Raw genomic sequence first — 14,179 nt, 5'->3', positions numbered from 1 at the left:
AGTTTCTATATTGTTTTTCTAACATAGTTCCCAAATGGACTGGGCTCTGTTGGTCACTTACAACCTGATCTAATGGTAAGTGGACTTTCCTCCTCTACAGGCAAAAATTGTTATCCGGGAGCTATTGCCCAATGGGTTGAGAGAATCGATAAGCAAAGTGCGCTCCAGTGTGGCCTATGCAGTGTCAGCCATTGCCCACTGGGACTGGCCGGAAGCCTGGCCCCAACTCTTCAACCTGCTCATGGAGATGTTGGTGAGCGGAGACTTAAATGCCGTCCATGGAGCCATGCGTGTGCTTACAGGTACCAGAAGCCTTTTCCTGGTATTGGTACTTGGGTTCCAAGTGACAGGAAAACTTATAAGAAGCTGTGTGATAGAGTAGCCCAGATCAGCAGGATTTGCCACATGTGCTGCTACTTCTTCTAGTTTTTTATGAGTATTATTCCTTTCCTAGTTTATATTTCTACATCTACCCTCTAGCTCCATTGGCTCTTTCTGGGGAATTAAGTTGGCATAGTACAACTTACACTCCAAACCTTACCAATTAAGGATGCAGGAGGCTGGGGGTGTAGCTCAATGGTAGAACACTTCTCTGGTGTGCACAAGACCCTGAGTTTGAGCCATCCAAAAAAGGATACAGGAGTACCAGGGTTATTAAGCATTCAGATTTGAGGTTCATATTCTGGCTTCACCTTGACCTTGACCTTTCACATAGTTTCTTTGAACCTGAGACTCCTTATATAAAATTAAGAGACTAAAAGTGTCTTTGTGAAGGAGCTTTTGGTAGTTCAAATGAACTAATTTTTGTAAATTGTTTAGCACAATAACCAATATGTGGTAAGCACTTAGCAAGTTTTAGTCATTATGATCATCATCATTCACATATATTACTTTCCATTTAGCCAGTTGTATATTCTTCTGGAAAATGTCTCAATTGTATAGCTTCATTTTTATAGTGATAATGTGGAAAAGCATCAGATAACAGTGAACTCAAGGGCTTATGTTCCATTGCTTAGTGCAGCCAAGACAAAGTTAAAAATAGTCAAATAGGGCCAGGGATCTGGCTCAGTGATAGAAGTTCTTGCCTAGCATGTGTGAGACTACCCCCGCCCCGCAAAAAAAAAGATATATCAAATGGGGTTTTCTTGTAGAAATTTAAGAAAGAAGCTTTTTGTTTTTTTTTTTTTTTTTTTTTTAATGTATCTATATAACCCTGACTGTCATTTAGCCAGCTTAGAGAGCATATAATCTTTAGTGTCTTTTCATTTTCTTTGTTCTAAGAGGTTGATCTTCAGCCTTCACTCCAGGGAGATTTGGTGGATATCTCTTCTGATAAATCTGTCAGTCCCTCCCAGAACCTACTTTCATATATCCTTAGGTGTGGCCAAATTTTCTCAATCCTTTGCAAGTTCCGTCCTGCTTTCTGTTCCCTAAATGAATTCATTAGGAAATCTTTAAAGAAATTCTTATCACCATCTTGTACTGATCTTTTAGAAATCATCCTTCCCCTGTTCTACAGGTTTGTGGAAATCCACCTATATCTTATCTGTTTCTGTGACATGCATGCTTACCTGAAATGTATTCTTACCTGATTGTAATTGCCAGATCCACCCTTTTAATCTCAGTTTAGCAAACTTCACATCTAAGCTGAATTATACTAATCCATGTGATATTAATGGTAGATGGTAGATAATATCAGTTCCGTCAAAGGCAAATCTTTGTATTTGTTTCAACATTTCCTCTTCTCATGCTCTAGCTGCCTTTTTTTCTTTCTTTCTTGAGAAGGGGAAGGGGGCGAAAGCTTGCCATGTTGTCCAGGCTGGCATCAAACTGATGATCCTCTTGCCTCAATGTCCACTGTCACCACTGACTGCCAGCTGCCTTTTTACACTACCTGAGCTTTAGGTTTTAGCTCAGATGCAGAACAAACTTACTGAAAAGATCAAAATATTCCTTTCTCAGATTTTTACTTCCCTTCTTATTTCCTATGCTGGTCCTATATGATTCAGTATTAAGGTGATTTCCCATACTCCTCCTCATGGAATTAGACTTTTAAAATTCTTTATTTGCATGATATATTTCCTACCATGGAAAGGAAGACTATTCCCTTCTAATTCTCCACCACAAATTTCAGTTTCTGACAAACCCAGAGAAAAAGGATGGTTTTACATTTATCCTGATTGGAATGCTGAAGAGCCCTTATTGTACTTTACTAAGGAAATTACAATTCAGTGAGATCACTTTTCTGTCAGCCAAGGGAAAGAACTGGTAGGGAAATCTTCATCCTTTTGAAATAGAGTCATCAGATGTGTAATGGATTGCAGCCAATCTTCATTCCCAAGTAAGTGCTCCAAATATTTTCAAAAGAGGGTAGATTGTATGAGTTCCAACAGCAGAAACTCAGGCATGCATGAAGATAGAATTATGAACAAGAACCCATTAGGAGAATGGGACTGATTCTCCCAGGGTGTTTGTTTTATTGGTACTTGGTACTATTTGGTTTTGGTTTTGTTTTTTGAGGTGGGGTCTTGCTGTGTTTCCCAGGCAAACTCCTGGTCTCACGCAGTCCTCCTGCCTTAGCCTTCCAGATAGGTGGAACTACAGACACCTGCGACTGTGCCCAGCTTCTTCAGGGATTTTTAAAGATAGTATATCTGACTCCCTTTAATGAGGCTTCTAACTTATTTATCTATTTATGAAAGAGAATATCAGGTTCAGTGGCACACACTTTAGTCTTAGCTACTCAGGAAGCCAAGTTAGGGGAATTTCAAGTTCTAACCCCATCTATACAACTTAATGAAAACTTGTCTCAAAACATAAAAGACTAGGGGGCTGGGGCTGTAGCTCAGTGGCAGAGCACTTGCCTAGCATGTGTGAGGCCCTGGGTTCAATCCTCAGCACCACATAAAAATAAATAAATAAAGGCATACTGTCCACCTGTAACTACAAAAAAATATATTTACATAAAGGACTGGGATGTATCTCAGTGGTATAAAACCTATGGGGTCAATCATACTACTACCAAAAAAAAAAGGAGAGAACTAAGTCTCATGGTTTAAGGAAATGCTAACATACTAGCGAAGAATTGAAATATTTGATCAACAAGTTAAAGCTTTTTCTTTGGTCTCAAAGAAGTTTGGAAATGGAGGTGTTGTTGGTGTCCCAGACTTTTCCTGACTTGCTGAATGACCTCAGAAAAATTATTTTGAACTTAAATCTGTAAAGGGTGAATAAATTGGGACTACTGGGACTACTGGATTATAGGAGAGAAAAAATTGCATTAAGTAACTTTATTAGTAGGATTAAATTATACTACATTTTTCTTAAAACTTGTTAGTGTGGGTGTGTGTGTGTGTTGTACTAGGGGATTGAACCCAGGGATGTTCTACAACTGAGCTACATTCCTGGCCCTTTTTTTTTTTTTATTTTAAGGCAGGGTCTCACTAAATTACCCAAACTGGCCTTAAACTTATTATCCTCCTGCCTCAGCCTCCCAAGTAGCAGGTGATTTTAGGAATGTGCCACTGTATCTGGCAACTTGTTGTCATTAGTATGCTTTCCGTCATATTTGTTTGGACTGATATCCTTATCTAAATGAAATAGAATACTCAGTATTCAAAACTCAGAATTTATTTTTCAGGTGGAAACAACTAGTAGAGAAGACCCAGCCTTGAGTATTTGATCTTTATTTGACTTGTGGGGATTAATATTGCCCAAAATTGTGGGGCACATTAACTTTGAAAATGCCAGCTTGCATTTTTAGCTATATTTTCCTCTCAAATTTTTTCAATTAGCTTCATTTTTATAGTAATAATATGGAAAATCATCAGAGAAAGTAAACATTTATTAGAACTTAAGGACTGTATTATATTCTTAGCACTTAGTAACATGAAATCCAGGATCCTTTATGCTGTCTTGGTGCTTTATGTATGTTATTTTTTTTTTATTTTTGTTTTTCAAAGTAAAGAAAAGGGGAGATCAGTCGGCCCTGGGTTCCATCCCCAGCACCGCAAAAAAAAGAAAAGAAAAGGCCAACTCATTTCCCTCACCTTCTTCAAGTCTTCTTCAATATATAGGTTTAACAAAATGGAGTTGAGACCTAGTAAATCTGTACATATTTTATTACATGCATCAAAATAAATTTCCAAGGGAGAAAACTAAAAACAGAAGCAGAGAGACCACAAAACACCCCTGACTGTTGACAGGTGGACACAAACTAGGACAGAATTTTCTCAGGTTAACCTCATAAAGACTTTTATGCAGTTCTCTTTCAGATTTCCTTCCAATATTTGTATTAAGGTTTTCCTTCTTAATCATGTATTTTCCTTAAGGCCATATTGTTCTTCTTCTAATAATCAGTAACTCTTGCTGCTTTTTCTTCCCCAGTGTGAGGCCACCAGGCCAATGTCCTTATTTGTGTGCTGACTGGGAACTGCTACCTGAAAACAGTCTGGAAATTTCCACACTTAGTATCTTTATGAGCAGTTAATTTTTTTTTTTTACAGTACTTTTTTCTTTGTAGAGTTCACTCGAGAGGTGACAGATACACAAATGCCACTGGTTGCTCCTGTCATTCTTCCAGAGATGTATAAGATCTTCACCATGGCTGAGGTATGAAATCTCAGCTTCATGATTTCAGCAAAAAGGGCTATTCAGGCTCTGGTCAGCCTCTGCCTCTCAGGTGGGAGTTTATGGTGTTTTTCACTGATATATCTCAAGACTGGAACTGACAAAAGATCTGGCTCAGAACCTGGATTAACCATAGATTTCATTCACCAACTGCAAGGGCAGTCCTTTCATAAAACAGTGAAATCACTGAAATATATGTTCATATAGCTCATTTCTTCTGGCATTCTGTAATCCCTAAGTACTTAGTACCTTTATTGCTACCTCTAATCCCCTCAGCTGAGGACTTGGAAGTAGTCTTATCCCTTCACTGCACAAAAAGGTCCTTAATATACTGTGTGTGTGTGTGTGTGTGTGTGTGTGTGTGTGTGTGTGTGTTTGATTAATGTGTTTATGAATGTTAACTCATTCACAGTAAGATATGAATGCCTAGCGGCATAGGTTTTAACCCTCTTCTCCTGCCCCCAACCAATAATTGTGCATTTTAAAAGAAATACATTGAGGACTGGGGATGTAGTTCAGTTGATAGAACATGTGCAAGGCCCTGAGTTCAATCCCCAGCACCACCAGAAAAAAAAAAAAAAAAAAAAAAAAAAAAAAGGAAAAAGAAATACATTGGCCATGTTGGGATTTTAAGCATTACACAGCCTGATATTTTTAACCAAAGCAGTCCACTGAGGCCTACATAAAAGGCTAATTCCAATAAGTTCTAACATTATAAAAGTCTTGCCTTTTAGATATGAATGAATCACATTTTTTAATCTGTCCAGGAGATCCAATCTGATGTGAGAATTCATTAGTTTTACTTCTAGTCATAGGTTCACACCTACAGTACATGCCATTCTCACGTCTGTGCCGTAACTGTTTTCCCAGGTATATGGTATTCGAACCCGTTCCCGAGCTGTGGAGATTTTTACCACTTGTGCCCATATGATCTGTAACATGGAGGAGCTAGAAAAGGTAAGTGAACCTTTGGTAAATAACATACTTCATGCTTATGCTTAAGTTTTTATTAACCCATTATGTCCCATCATCCTATATGTAAGACTCCTATAAAAACTTAAATTGAGCAGTATCTCATTTCATACCAGTCCTAGAAAGCACACTAACCAGTGTACTAGATAGATTTAACATTTGAATTAAATTTTTTAATTTGTAGATTAGTTTCCTTTTGAGTCCTGTTTCTTCAAATACCATCTCTATATCCTTTTCATATCAGAGATATTCTAGAACTTTTCTACATTTTATGACCCTTTAATGAAACAAAGCTAGCTGAAAAATGCTAATAAAAAGAATTCAAGAAGCAATTATGTTCAAAATACATTTTATTGTCATATATAACTGAAAAGAACAAATAAAAAAGTTTTTAAAAGAAAAAGCAGTTATGAAAATATGACCTTGGGGCTGGGGTTGTGGCTTAGTGGAAGCACACTCACTTAGTAAATATGAGGCTCTTGGTTCGATCCTCAGCACCATATAAAAACAAAATAAAGGTATTGTGTCTATCTACAACTAAAAATATTTATATATTAAAAGAAAAAAAATATGATCTTATAGAATAACTTTTAATAGGGGTGTATTAGGAAATACAAGTAGTAGTTAAGAAAACATGAAATCTTGGAAAACAATCTTCAATAACTTGATACCTATATACCCTTCTAATTGGGACCTATGCCTGAAGAGAACTTTATTTATTTTATTTATTTAGTTAGTGGTACTGGGGATCAAATCCAGGGGTGCTCTACCATTGAACTACACACCCAGCCCTTGTTTATTTTTTATTTTGAGACAGGGTCTCACTAAGTTGCCCAGTTTGACCTCAAACTTGCAATTCTCCTGCCTCAGCCTCCCAAGTTAACTGGGATTGTAGGAGTATGCCACCATGCCCAGCCTGAAGAGAGCTTTAGGTATCTCAAATCTCTGTGTTTGATGTGCTTATCATTAGAGGTTTGTCCATCATTGATTTTGATTTCTGTTACCAGGGTGCAGCCAAAGTCCTGATCTTTCCTGTGGTACAGCAGTTCACAGAGGCCTTTGTTCAGGCCCTCCAGATACCAGATGGCCCCACGTCAGATAGTGGGTTTAAGATGGAAGTCCTAAAGGTAAACATTTACTACTGTGAGACTTAGAGCTTGAGAAGATAGTCTAAAATCATTGATTTCTCCTATGTCACTCTTGGGTGTTTTCTCTTAACTTCAGGCAGTGACGGCCTTGGTGAAAAACTTCCCAAAACACATGGTGTCCTCTATGCAGCAGATTCTGCCTATTGTTTGGAATACCCTAACTGAGAGTGCAGCTTTATATCCTTTCCTGAAAGTTTAAGGAACCCACTGCCACCTATAGTTGGGAATCTAGTCTTGGGTCTCATATTCATGTGGTTCCACTTTTTAAGTGTCCACTCCTAGTGTTGGAATACACAACATTCTCTTGTAGAATATCTATAAAGCAGACTCCAAATTCTATTTCTTTACTCTTCATCATACTTATGTGAGGACTGAAGTGAATTACACAGAGGAAGTAGAAGATCCCGTGGATTCTGACGGTATGTAGTTTTATTTGATCTTGACAGAAATATCAGTTATGGAGAAAAGGGATTTGGAGAAAGAAAAAGAAATCAGAGAAAGAAAAAAGCAGTGGCAGAAAAAATCAGTAACTTAGAAACTTCACTCTTTTAAGTGAGTTTTCTAATTGAGTTTCCTTTCAGCATTTTAGATATGAAGAATTGAAAATTGACCATCTTTAATCTGTTCTTCATAGGCTTTTGCAAAAATCACATAAAGTCAATGAATTTATGAGTTTGAAAGAGATACCTTAAAAGTCATTTAATCCAGCTACTTTTGTTGTTTTGTCTGGTTTAATTTTGAAGTCCCAGATGCTGATATTTTCATTTGTTTTAATATTTGTAAGTATTTCAGATCAAAAATAGATATGCTAAAAAATATATCTGGTGTTTCTGGTTATTTTACTTGAAAAATCAAAGGATATTTGATATCCTCAAAGTTCTTTGACTCTTCAACCACTTCTACCAATCCCTTGGGAATTAGCAACTGCTTTCAATATTTCCTAATTTACAAAGATAATGTAATTTATTTCCAGTATATATGCTTTCTTTTTGCCTTCTTATCACTAACTTCTTCTCTTGTGTATTTCCTATAGGTGAAGTCCTGGGCTTTGAAAATCTCGTCTTTAGCATTTTTGAATTTGTCCATGCCCTACTAGAAAATAGCAAATTCAAAAGCACTGTTAAGAAAGCTTTGCCTGAGTTGATTTACTATATTATTCTGTACATGCAAATCACTGAGGAACAGGTAAATAATACTTACAAGTTACCAGCATTCATTTGGAAAGTGTGACTTGGTGAATGTGGGCCTTGGCCAAGGAAATACTTCATTTCTAAAGATAGAGAACAACTTCATGTGAAGTTCTGGGAAAGTTTTGACATCATTTTATTGCCAAATCCCTGGGTATTAGGGAGTTTTTATCAATTCCTATATTAGGTAATTGGATTTTCTGAACAATTTTTATTAGGAAAGTCTCTGTAAAACCACTAAACCAAAGATCCTGGTATCTAGGAGAAACTATTCCTTTCCTATAATTAGTAAAAGATCGTGATCAGATTATTCGCCTGTTGCTGGGTCTTTAAAACTGGGGGTGGAGGAAAGCATTGAAGAATAAGATAATGCCTCATACAAAACAGCACAAAAATTGATATAATTTTTACAGTCAGTATCCCATGAGATCTATTATATTCAGGAAAGCAATGTATCAAAGAAAAACAGTTGATTGGCACTAACTCCCAAATTCTAAAATGAGATCTGCTAGAGAGCAATAGCCATTGCACAAACCTTGAATGTAAGAATTTGTTTCTCTTATTAAAAAAAGACTTTTGAGGCTTATAGTTTTGTTAAATATAAAAGGCTAAAGTCTTCATATGTCAGTTGATGAAAAGAAGGAACATGAGAACCAGGTTGGTAGCCTAACAAAAACCTAACTTTGTCATCTTTTCAGATTAAAGTATGGACAGCCAACCCCCAGCAATTTGTAGAAGATGAAGATGATGATACCTTCTCTTATACTGTTAGAATTGCAGCTCAAGACCTATTGCTGGTAAGAGAGTCACCTTGATGCTTCAACCAAATAATCCTCCTCTGTCACTTGAGGGTTTCTTCTTCTTCCTAGACATCTAACCCAAGATGAGCAGTACTATTGAGCAACTTCATCTCAGACATTTTTGTGAATACAAGATAACTTCTCACATGAAGCTTGAGACAGAAATTCCAAAAGTTGTTTCTACTAGTTCTGATTCACCAGTAGATATTAGATTTAAGAATTGTGCAGAAGATTCTGGGCACAGTGACACATGCAAGTAATCCTAGCAACTTAGGAGGAGGCTGAAGCAGGAAGATGGCAAGTTCAAGGCCAACCTAGGCATCTAACAAGACCCTGTCTCAAAATAATAAAAAGGACTAGGGATATATAACTCAGTGGTTAAAATGTTGCTGGGTTCAATCCCCAGTACCAAACAAATAAGTAAAAAAGAAATATAAGTATTCTTTTATTTTCATTAGAGACTCTTAACTAATGCAATGTCTTTTTTTGGAGGGGAGGATTGAACTCAGAGGCACTTTACCACTGAACTACACTGTAGCCCCAACCCCAGCCCAGTTCATCCCCACTTTTCTTTTTTTTCTTTTTTTGAAACAGGGTCTCACTAAGTTGCCTAGGCTGGCCTTAAAGTTCTGAGCCTCCTGCTTCAGTCTTCCAAGTTGCTGAAATTACAGGCATGTACCACTGCACCAGCTTGCAGTCACATTTTTAATACACCAAATCTGAGTGTAGCATGTATATGAGAAAGAGTTTGAACCATTCGTTTCTAACAGTTCTGACTAAAGCAGTTTGCAGTTAAAATGCCTTGACTGCACACACACAGATTTATTAGTCTTTCTCCTCTCTCCCTAGGCTGTGGCCACAGATTTCCAGAATGAGAGTGCAGCAGCTTTGGCTGCTGCAGCCACCAGGCATTTACAAGAAGCTGAGCAAACCAAAAACAGTGGCACTGAGCACTGGTAAAAGCAAGCAGCAGCAAATGCTTAATTTAAGAACCTGTTTGGGGCATCAGATCTGACGCAAACAAATCCTTGCTTTGAATCATCTATTCTAAAGTAGTTCTTCCCAACCTTAAAATAATTGGTTAAAATGTTTTTGTTTTTGTTTTTGTCTTTTTTTAATCCCTTTGTAAATATCCTTGAAAGAAAGGGCTTTTATTTTGTTTCTAACGAGGAAAAATAAAATCTCTCATTAAATTTCACTCTCTTTTCAATGTAGTTTAAAACAGAATTTAGATTGAAAGAGCAGACAAATAGCCCTTTTGGGTTAGATTCTGCTGGAATGCCCTTTTTTGAATTTTCTTTCCTCAAATATTTAATGATTTTTAGCAGTTTGTTTTACCAGGTTGTGTTGTCCCTTTCACAGGTGGAAGATCCATGAGGCCTGCATGCTTGCCCTAGGCTCAGTGAAGTCCATTATCACAGATAGTGTGAAAAATGGCAGGATCCATTTTGACATGCATGGATTCCTAACCAATGTCATTCTTGCTGACCTCAACCTCTCAGGTATGTTTCAGTCTGTACTAGAATTCTGGAAGCTCTTTAGACCTGTCATCAATTCAGTTATATATTTTACTTAGATAGGTAGGCCAACAGTTTTTATGTCCTTTGGTGTGGGGGTTTCTGTCATGTCCTTCATGGATGAGAAAAAGGTTAACTGCCCAGGATGATGTTGGCTATAAATCAATCAATTACCCATAAACTTACCTAATCAATAAACACACAAGAGCCAGTACTCTTTAAATGAAAGGGGGCGAGACAGGTCTGACCATACCAGTTCTGGCCTCTAACAACATGGAGTAGTGCAACTCTTTTTTATTTATAATCACACACGTAAAGGGGTCTGGTTCGGGAGAGGCTGCTTCTGTGATGAACAGAATAGGGTGGAGTTATGGGAGCCACTTTGCTCAGGGAAACTATTGTAGAACCAGACAGGGAACCACTCCCACAGTGCCACATACCCCCTGCCCCACCCCAGGCAATCTGGGACAGACCTCCATGTCTGACGGTTCCGAGAAGTCAGGCCTCTGCATCATAAGATTCAGTCTAGTCTGATTCTACTAAATAAGGATGGCTTCCCACACTTTGGATGAAAATTCTTTGCACCATAAAGTTTGAACTAATCTGAACCCCTAAAATAAGCCAGAGACATTCAAGCTGCACCTACTAAGGGATTAATTACCATTTCTGTTTGTGTTTCCTCCCAAATTAGCTGCTTTTGGCATTTTGAATGGAATGCCTTAAGAACTTGGCTTGAGTTCTGAATGCCAAGACAGGCTTATTCTTCCTGTTTGTTTCCTGTCATTTTCTCAAACTATTTTCTTGGATTGTGTCTAGATAATTGGCCCAGCCATTTACTCCTTTCTCAGTCCATCACTTAACTTTTTTCATAGGTTAGCCCTGGGAATAGCTTACATCATTGGAAAACATTACTCTCTGTTATGCTGCACTTGTCATATTCTACATTGTATTGTAGTTAAGGAGCACACTTTCTCCTACTAGAAAGTATGGTGATTGATGTCTAATATATCATTGTATCCTAGAATGCCTTGCCATATGTAAGCATTTTTTAATTAAATTTAAATGAAAGTATCGGGAGTTTTCAAACACATCAGCATTTTTATTATAGAGTTTGCCTAGCAAAGAATCTTCAAAAAATTTATTTGATAATTGTAAAGACACAATTTGAAGAAGGCTCAATATATATCATTTTGTAAATCCTGCCTCTAGGTAAAAGATTTTCTGTACTAGACAAACTTTTGGGTCTCAGGACCCCTTTATATACTTAAAAATTATCAATCCCAAAGAGATTTTTATGTGGGTTTTATTGATCAACAAAAAAAACCTAAAGTCAAATGTTTTCTCTGATAATGTGGAAGCTAAACCGAAGTGGGGAAGGGTAAGAAGAGAAGAGAAGTTCAATAGATTAGACAAAGGGGAACAAAAGGAAGGGAGGATGGATAGGAATAGGAAAGACAGTAGAATAAATCTAACATAATTTTCCTGTGTACACATATGAAAATACCTAAATGAATCCTACCATGGTGTCTGCCCACAAGAATGGGGTCCTAATTAGAAGAAGTTATATCCCATGCTTGTGTAATTTTATCAAAATGGATTCTATTGTCATATAACTAAGAAGAACCAAAATAAAATTAAAAAAAAAAAATATATATATATATGTAAAGAAAAAGGAGACAGTTTTTGGAGAACAACCCTCAGAAGTAAAAGGACAATAATGAGGAAAAATTTTTTTAATTTTTTGTGGGGGTACCAGGAATTGAACTCAGGGGCACTTGACCACTAAGCCACATCCCCAGCTCTGTTTTCTTGTGTTTTATTTAGAGACAGGGTCTCACTGAGTTGCTTAGCACCTTGCTTTTGCTGAGGCTGACTTTTAACTAATGATTCGCCTGCCTTAGCCTCCTGAGTTGCTGAGAAAAAAATTTTTGATATGCCAAAAATTAAAACTGGGAAGTTCTTTAACATACAGGAATTCTGCTTGTATGTATTTCATCAGTTGTCAGAGCTATGACCTCACATAATCTGTGGAAAACTCCACTGTACATTGTAAAAAAATGAGAGTTGAACAATGAAAAGGTAAGTTAATGTCTTAGTATTACCAAAAAAAATAGTTTTGACTTTAGGGGTTCCCAGGAGCTCCTAGTCTGTATTTTCAGAATTGCTGGTTGATAGTAAATGAAATATATAATTATTTGACTGATTTGTTAGGATCTCTTCAATAGTTCCTATCAGTTATTTTTGTATGAGTAACTAAGTTAAGCCCAATAAGATTAGTCTTTTCAAGCAGCATCTAGTGGACAGGAAGTCATAATTTTTGTACCAGTGACTGGGATACCAAACAAAATACATTACATGTAAGAAAGCTAAAGACAATCACAGTGGCTCAGAGATAGGCTCTCTACAGCCCAAGAGAGAATACAAAGAGAAATATGCCATCTTGTAATGTAAGTAAAGCAAAGAAGTGGCAAAGTCAGATGTGAGTTGCTGGGGAAGGAGTGCTTGAGTTTAGGAGACATAAAGGAAGATCATCAGGAGGCTTGATCTTATAGAACCTTGAATGCTATGCTAATTAAGGTGATCTTATTTGGTGGACTGTGGAATTTTCTGGTGGGTTTTAAATTGAAAAGTGACATGATTAAAACTATATAATGATATAATGTCATAGTAGGAAGAAAGTGGCAATGGAGAATGCATTTAGAAAATGAGTAGTGCAGGTAAGAAATAGGTTGAGCTAGGGGTGGGAACTGGAATGGTTAAGTCTTTTTAAGTCTCAGAATAGTCAAGATCTACTTTGCCAATAGTGAAAAGTGAAACTGGGAAATTGATTCTGCACCATAGGTCACACATTTGCATTTACCTTATGAAATCATGCTTTTTCTTACAAAGAAGTTGTGTATATTATATAGCATCCCATTACTTGTGCACATTCAAAGAGTGGAGGTGGGAGGGAGAAAGGGCATTTAACAGCAACTTTCATTGTCCAACCCATCACTGTTCTTTCTCCCAGTGTCTCCTTTCCTCTTGGGTCGGGCACTTTGGGCTGCCAGTCGCTTCACTGTTGCTATGTCTCCTGAACTGATCCAACAGTTTCTACAAGCAACAGTTAGTGGGCTTCATGAGTCACAACCCCCATCAGTTCGAATTTCTGCTGTGAGAGCCATCTGGGGGTAAGTGTACTACCCTAGGGTGATAAGAATAACTTATGAGTTTTTTGGTTTGGTTTGGTTTTTAGTACTGGGAGTTTAACCCAGGAGCACTTTATCACTGGGCCCACATCCCCAGCTCTTTTTATATTTTATTTATTTTTGAGACAAGGTCTCACTGAGTTCCTTAGGGCTGTGCTAAGTTGCTGAGGTTGCCCTTGAACTTACTATCCTCCTATCTTAGCCTCCCAGGTCACTAAAATTACAGATGTGCACCACCATGCCTGGCCTGATAAAGAGAAAATTACTCAGATACCCCAAGCCACTGTTATCCAGTGTATTTTGTTGCTTGGAAATTTCTGCTGTGGATCTCCTTGAAGATAAATGTTGGGTTGGGATTCTCAGGAGACAAAGGCAGGAGAATCAAGTATGTGATCTTCAGCTACTTAGTGAGACCCTGTCTCAAAAATAATAAATTAGGACTGAGGATATAGCTCAGTGATAGAGCCCTTGCCTAGCACACACAAGGCCGTGTTGAATGCCCAGGACTGCAAAAAAATTAAAAGGACTGGGGACGTAGGTAAGTGATAGGAGTCCCTGGGTTCCAATGTTGGGTAGAAAGACTTTTATGAGTCCAGAAGATGTCCTGTTCCCTGTTATTCCTCATTCCCTTTAAACACACTATAACTCTGAAATAATCTAAGCTAACTTAACTTTCTTTCAAAAGTACAGAGGCTTTGAAAGATAAATAATTTGCACAGGTTGCACAATTGAGGAATG

The 14,179-nt window shown here is 37.5% G+C and overlaps 1 protein-coding gene and 1 long non-coding RNA gene across 3 annotated transcripts in view; one reads left to right on the top strand and one right to left on the bottom strand.

The window, feature by feature from the left end:
* IPO9 (importin 9) overlaps nt 1-14,179 on the top strand; it is a 47,690-nt gene that overhangs the window by 15,935 nt on the left and 17,576 nt on the right. For both annotated transcript variants that reach the window (XM_079106019.1, XM_079106020.1), the window contains exons 4-14: nt 101-302; nt 4,523-4,611; nt 5,500-5,586; nt 6,609-6,728; nt 6,826-6,926; nt 7,110-7,168; nt 7,783-7,934; nt 8,635-8,733; nt 9,586-9,692; nt 10,099-10,238; nt 13,264-13,423. In XM_079106019.1, coding sequence (XP_078962145.1) covers nt 101-302; nt 4,523-4,611; nt 5,500-5,586; nt 6,609-6,728; nt 6,826-6,926; nt 7,110-7,168; nt 7,783-7,934; nt 8,635-8,733; nt 9,586-9,692; nt 10,099-10,238; nt 13,264-13,423 — 1,316 coding nt within the window. The remainder of the gene's footprint in view (nt 1-100; nt 303-4,522; nt 4,612-5,499; nt 5,587-6,608; nt 6,729-6,825; nt 6,927-7,109; nt 7,169-7,782; nt 7,935-8,634; nt 8,734-9,585; nt 9,693-10,098; nt 10,239-13,263; nt 13,424-14,179) is intronic.
* LOC306641156 lies at nt 4,104-5,579 on the bottom strand. The gene is made up of 2 exons (XR_013758042.1): nt 5,462-5,579; nt 4,104-4,435 (listed from the first exon to the last, which is right to left on the bottom strand). It is a non-coding gene; the product is annotated as an uncharacterized lncRNA (long non-coding RNA).

The sequence above is a fragment of the Sciurus vulgaris genome, assembly GCF_902686455.1.
Source record: "Sciurus vulgaris genome assembly, chromosome: 12".
In the NCBI taxonomy this organism is placed as follows: Eukaryota; Metazoa; Chordata; class Mammalia; order Rodentia; family Sciuridae; genus Sciurus; species Sciurus vulgaris.
The sequence above is the reverse complement of the archived record's forward strand: the minus strand, read 5'-3'. Positions and strand labels throughout refer to the sequence as shown.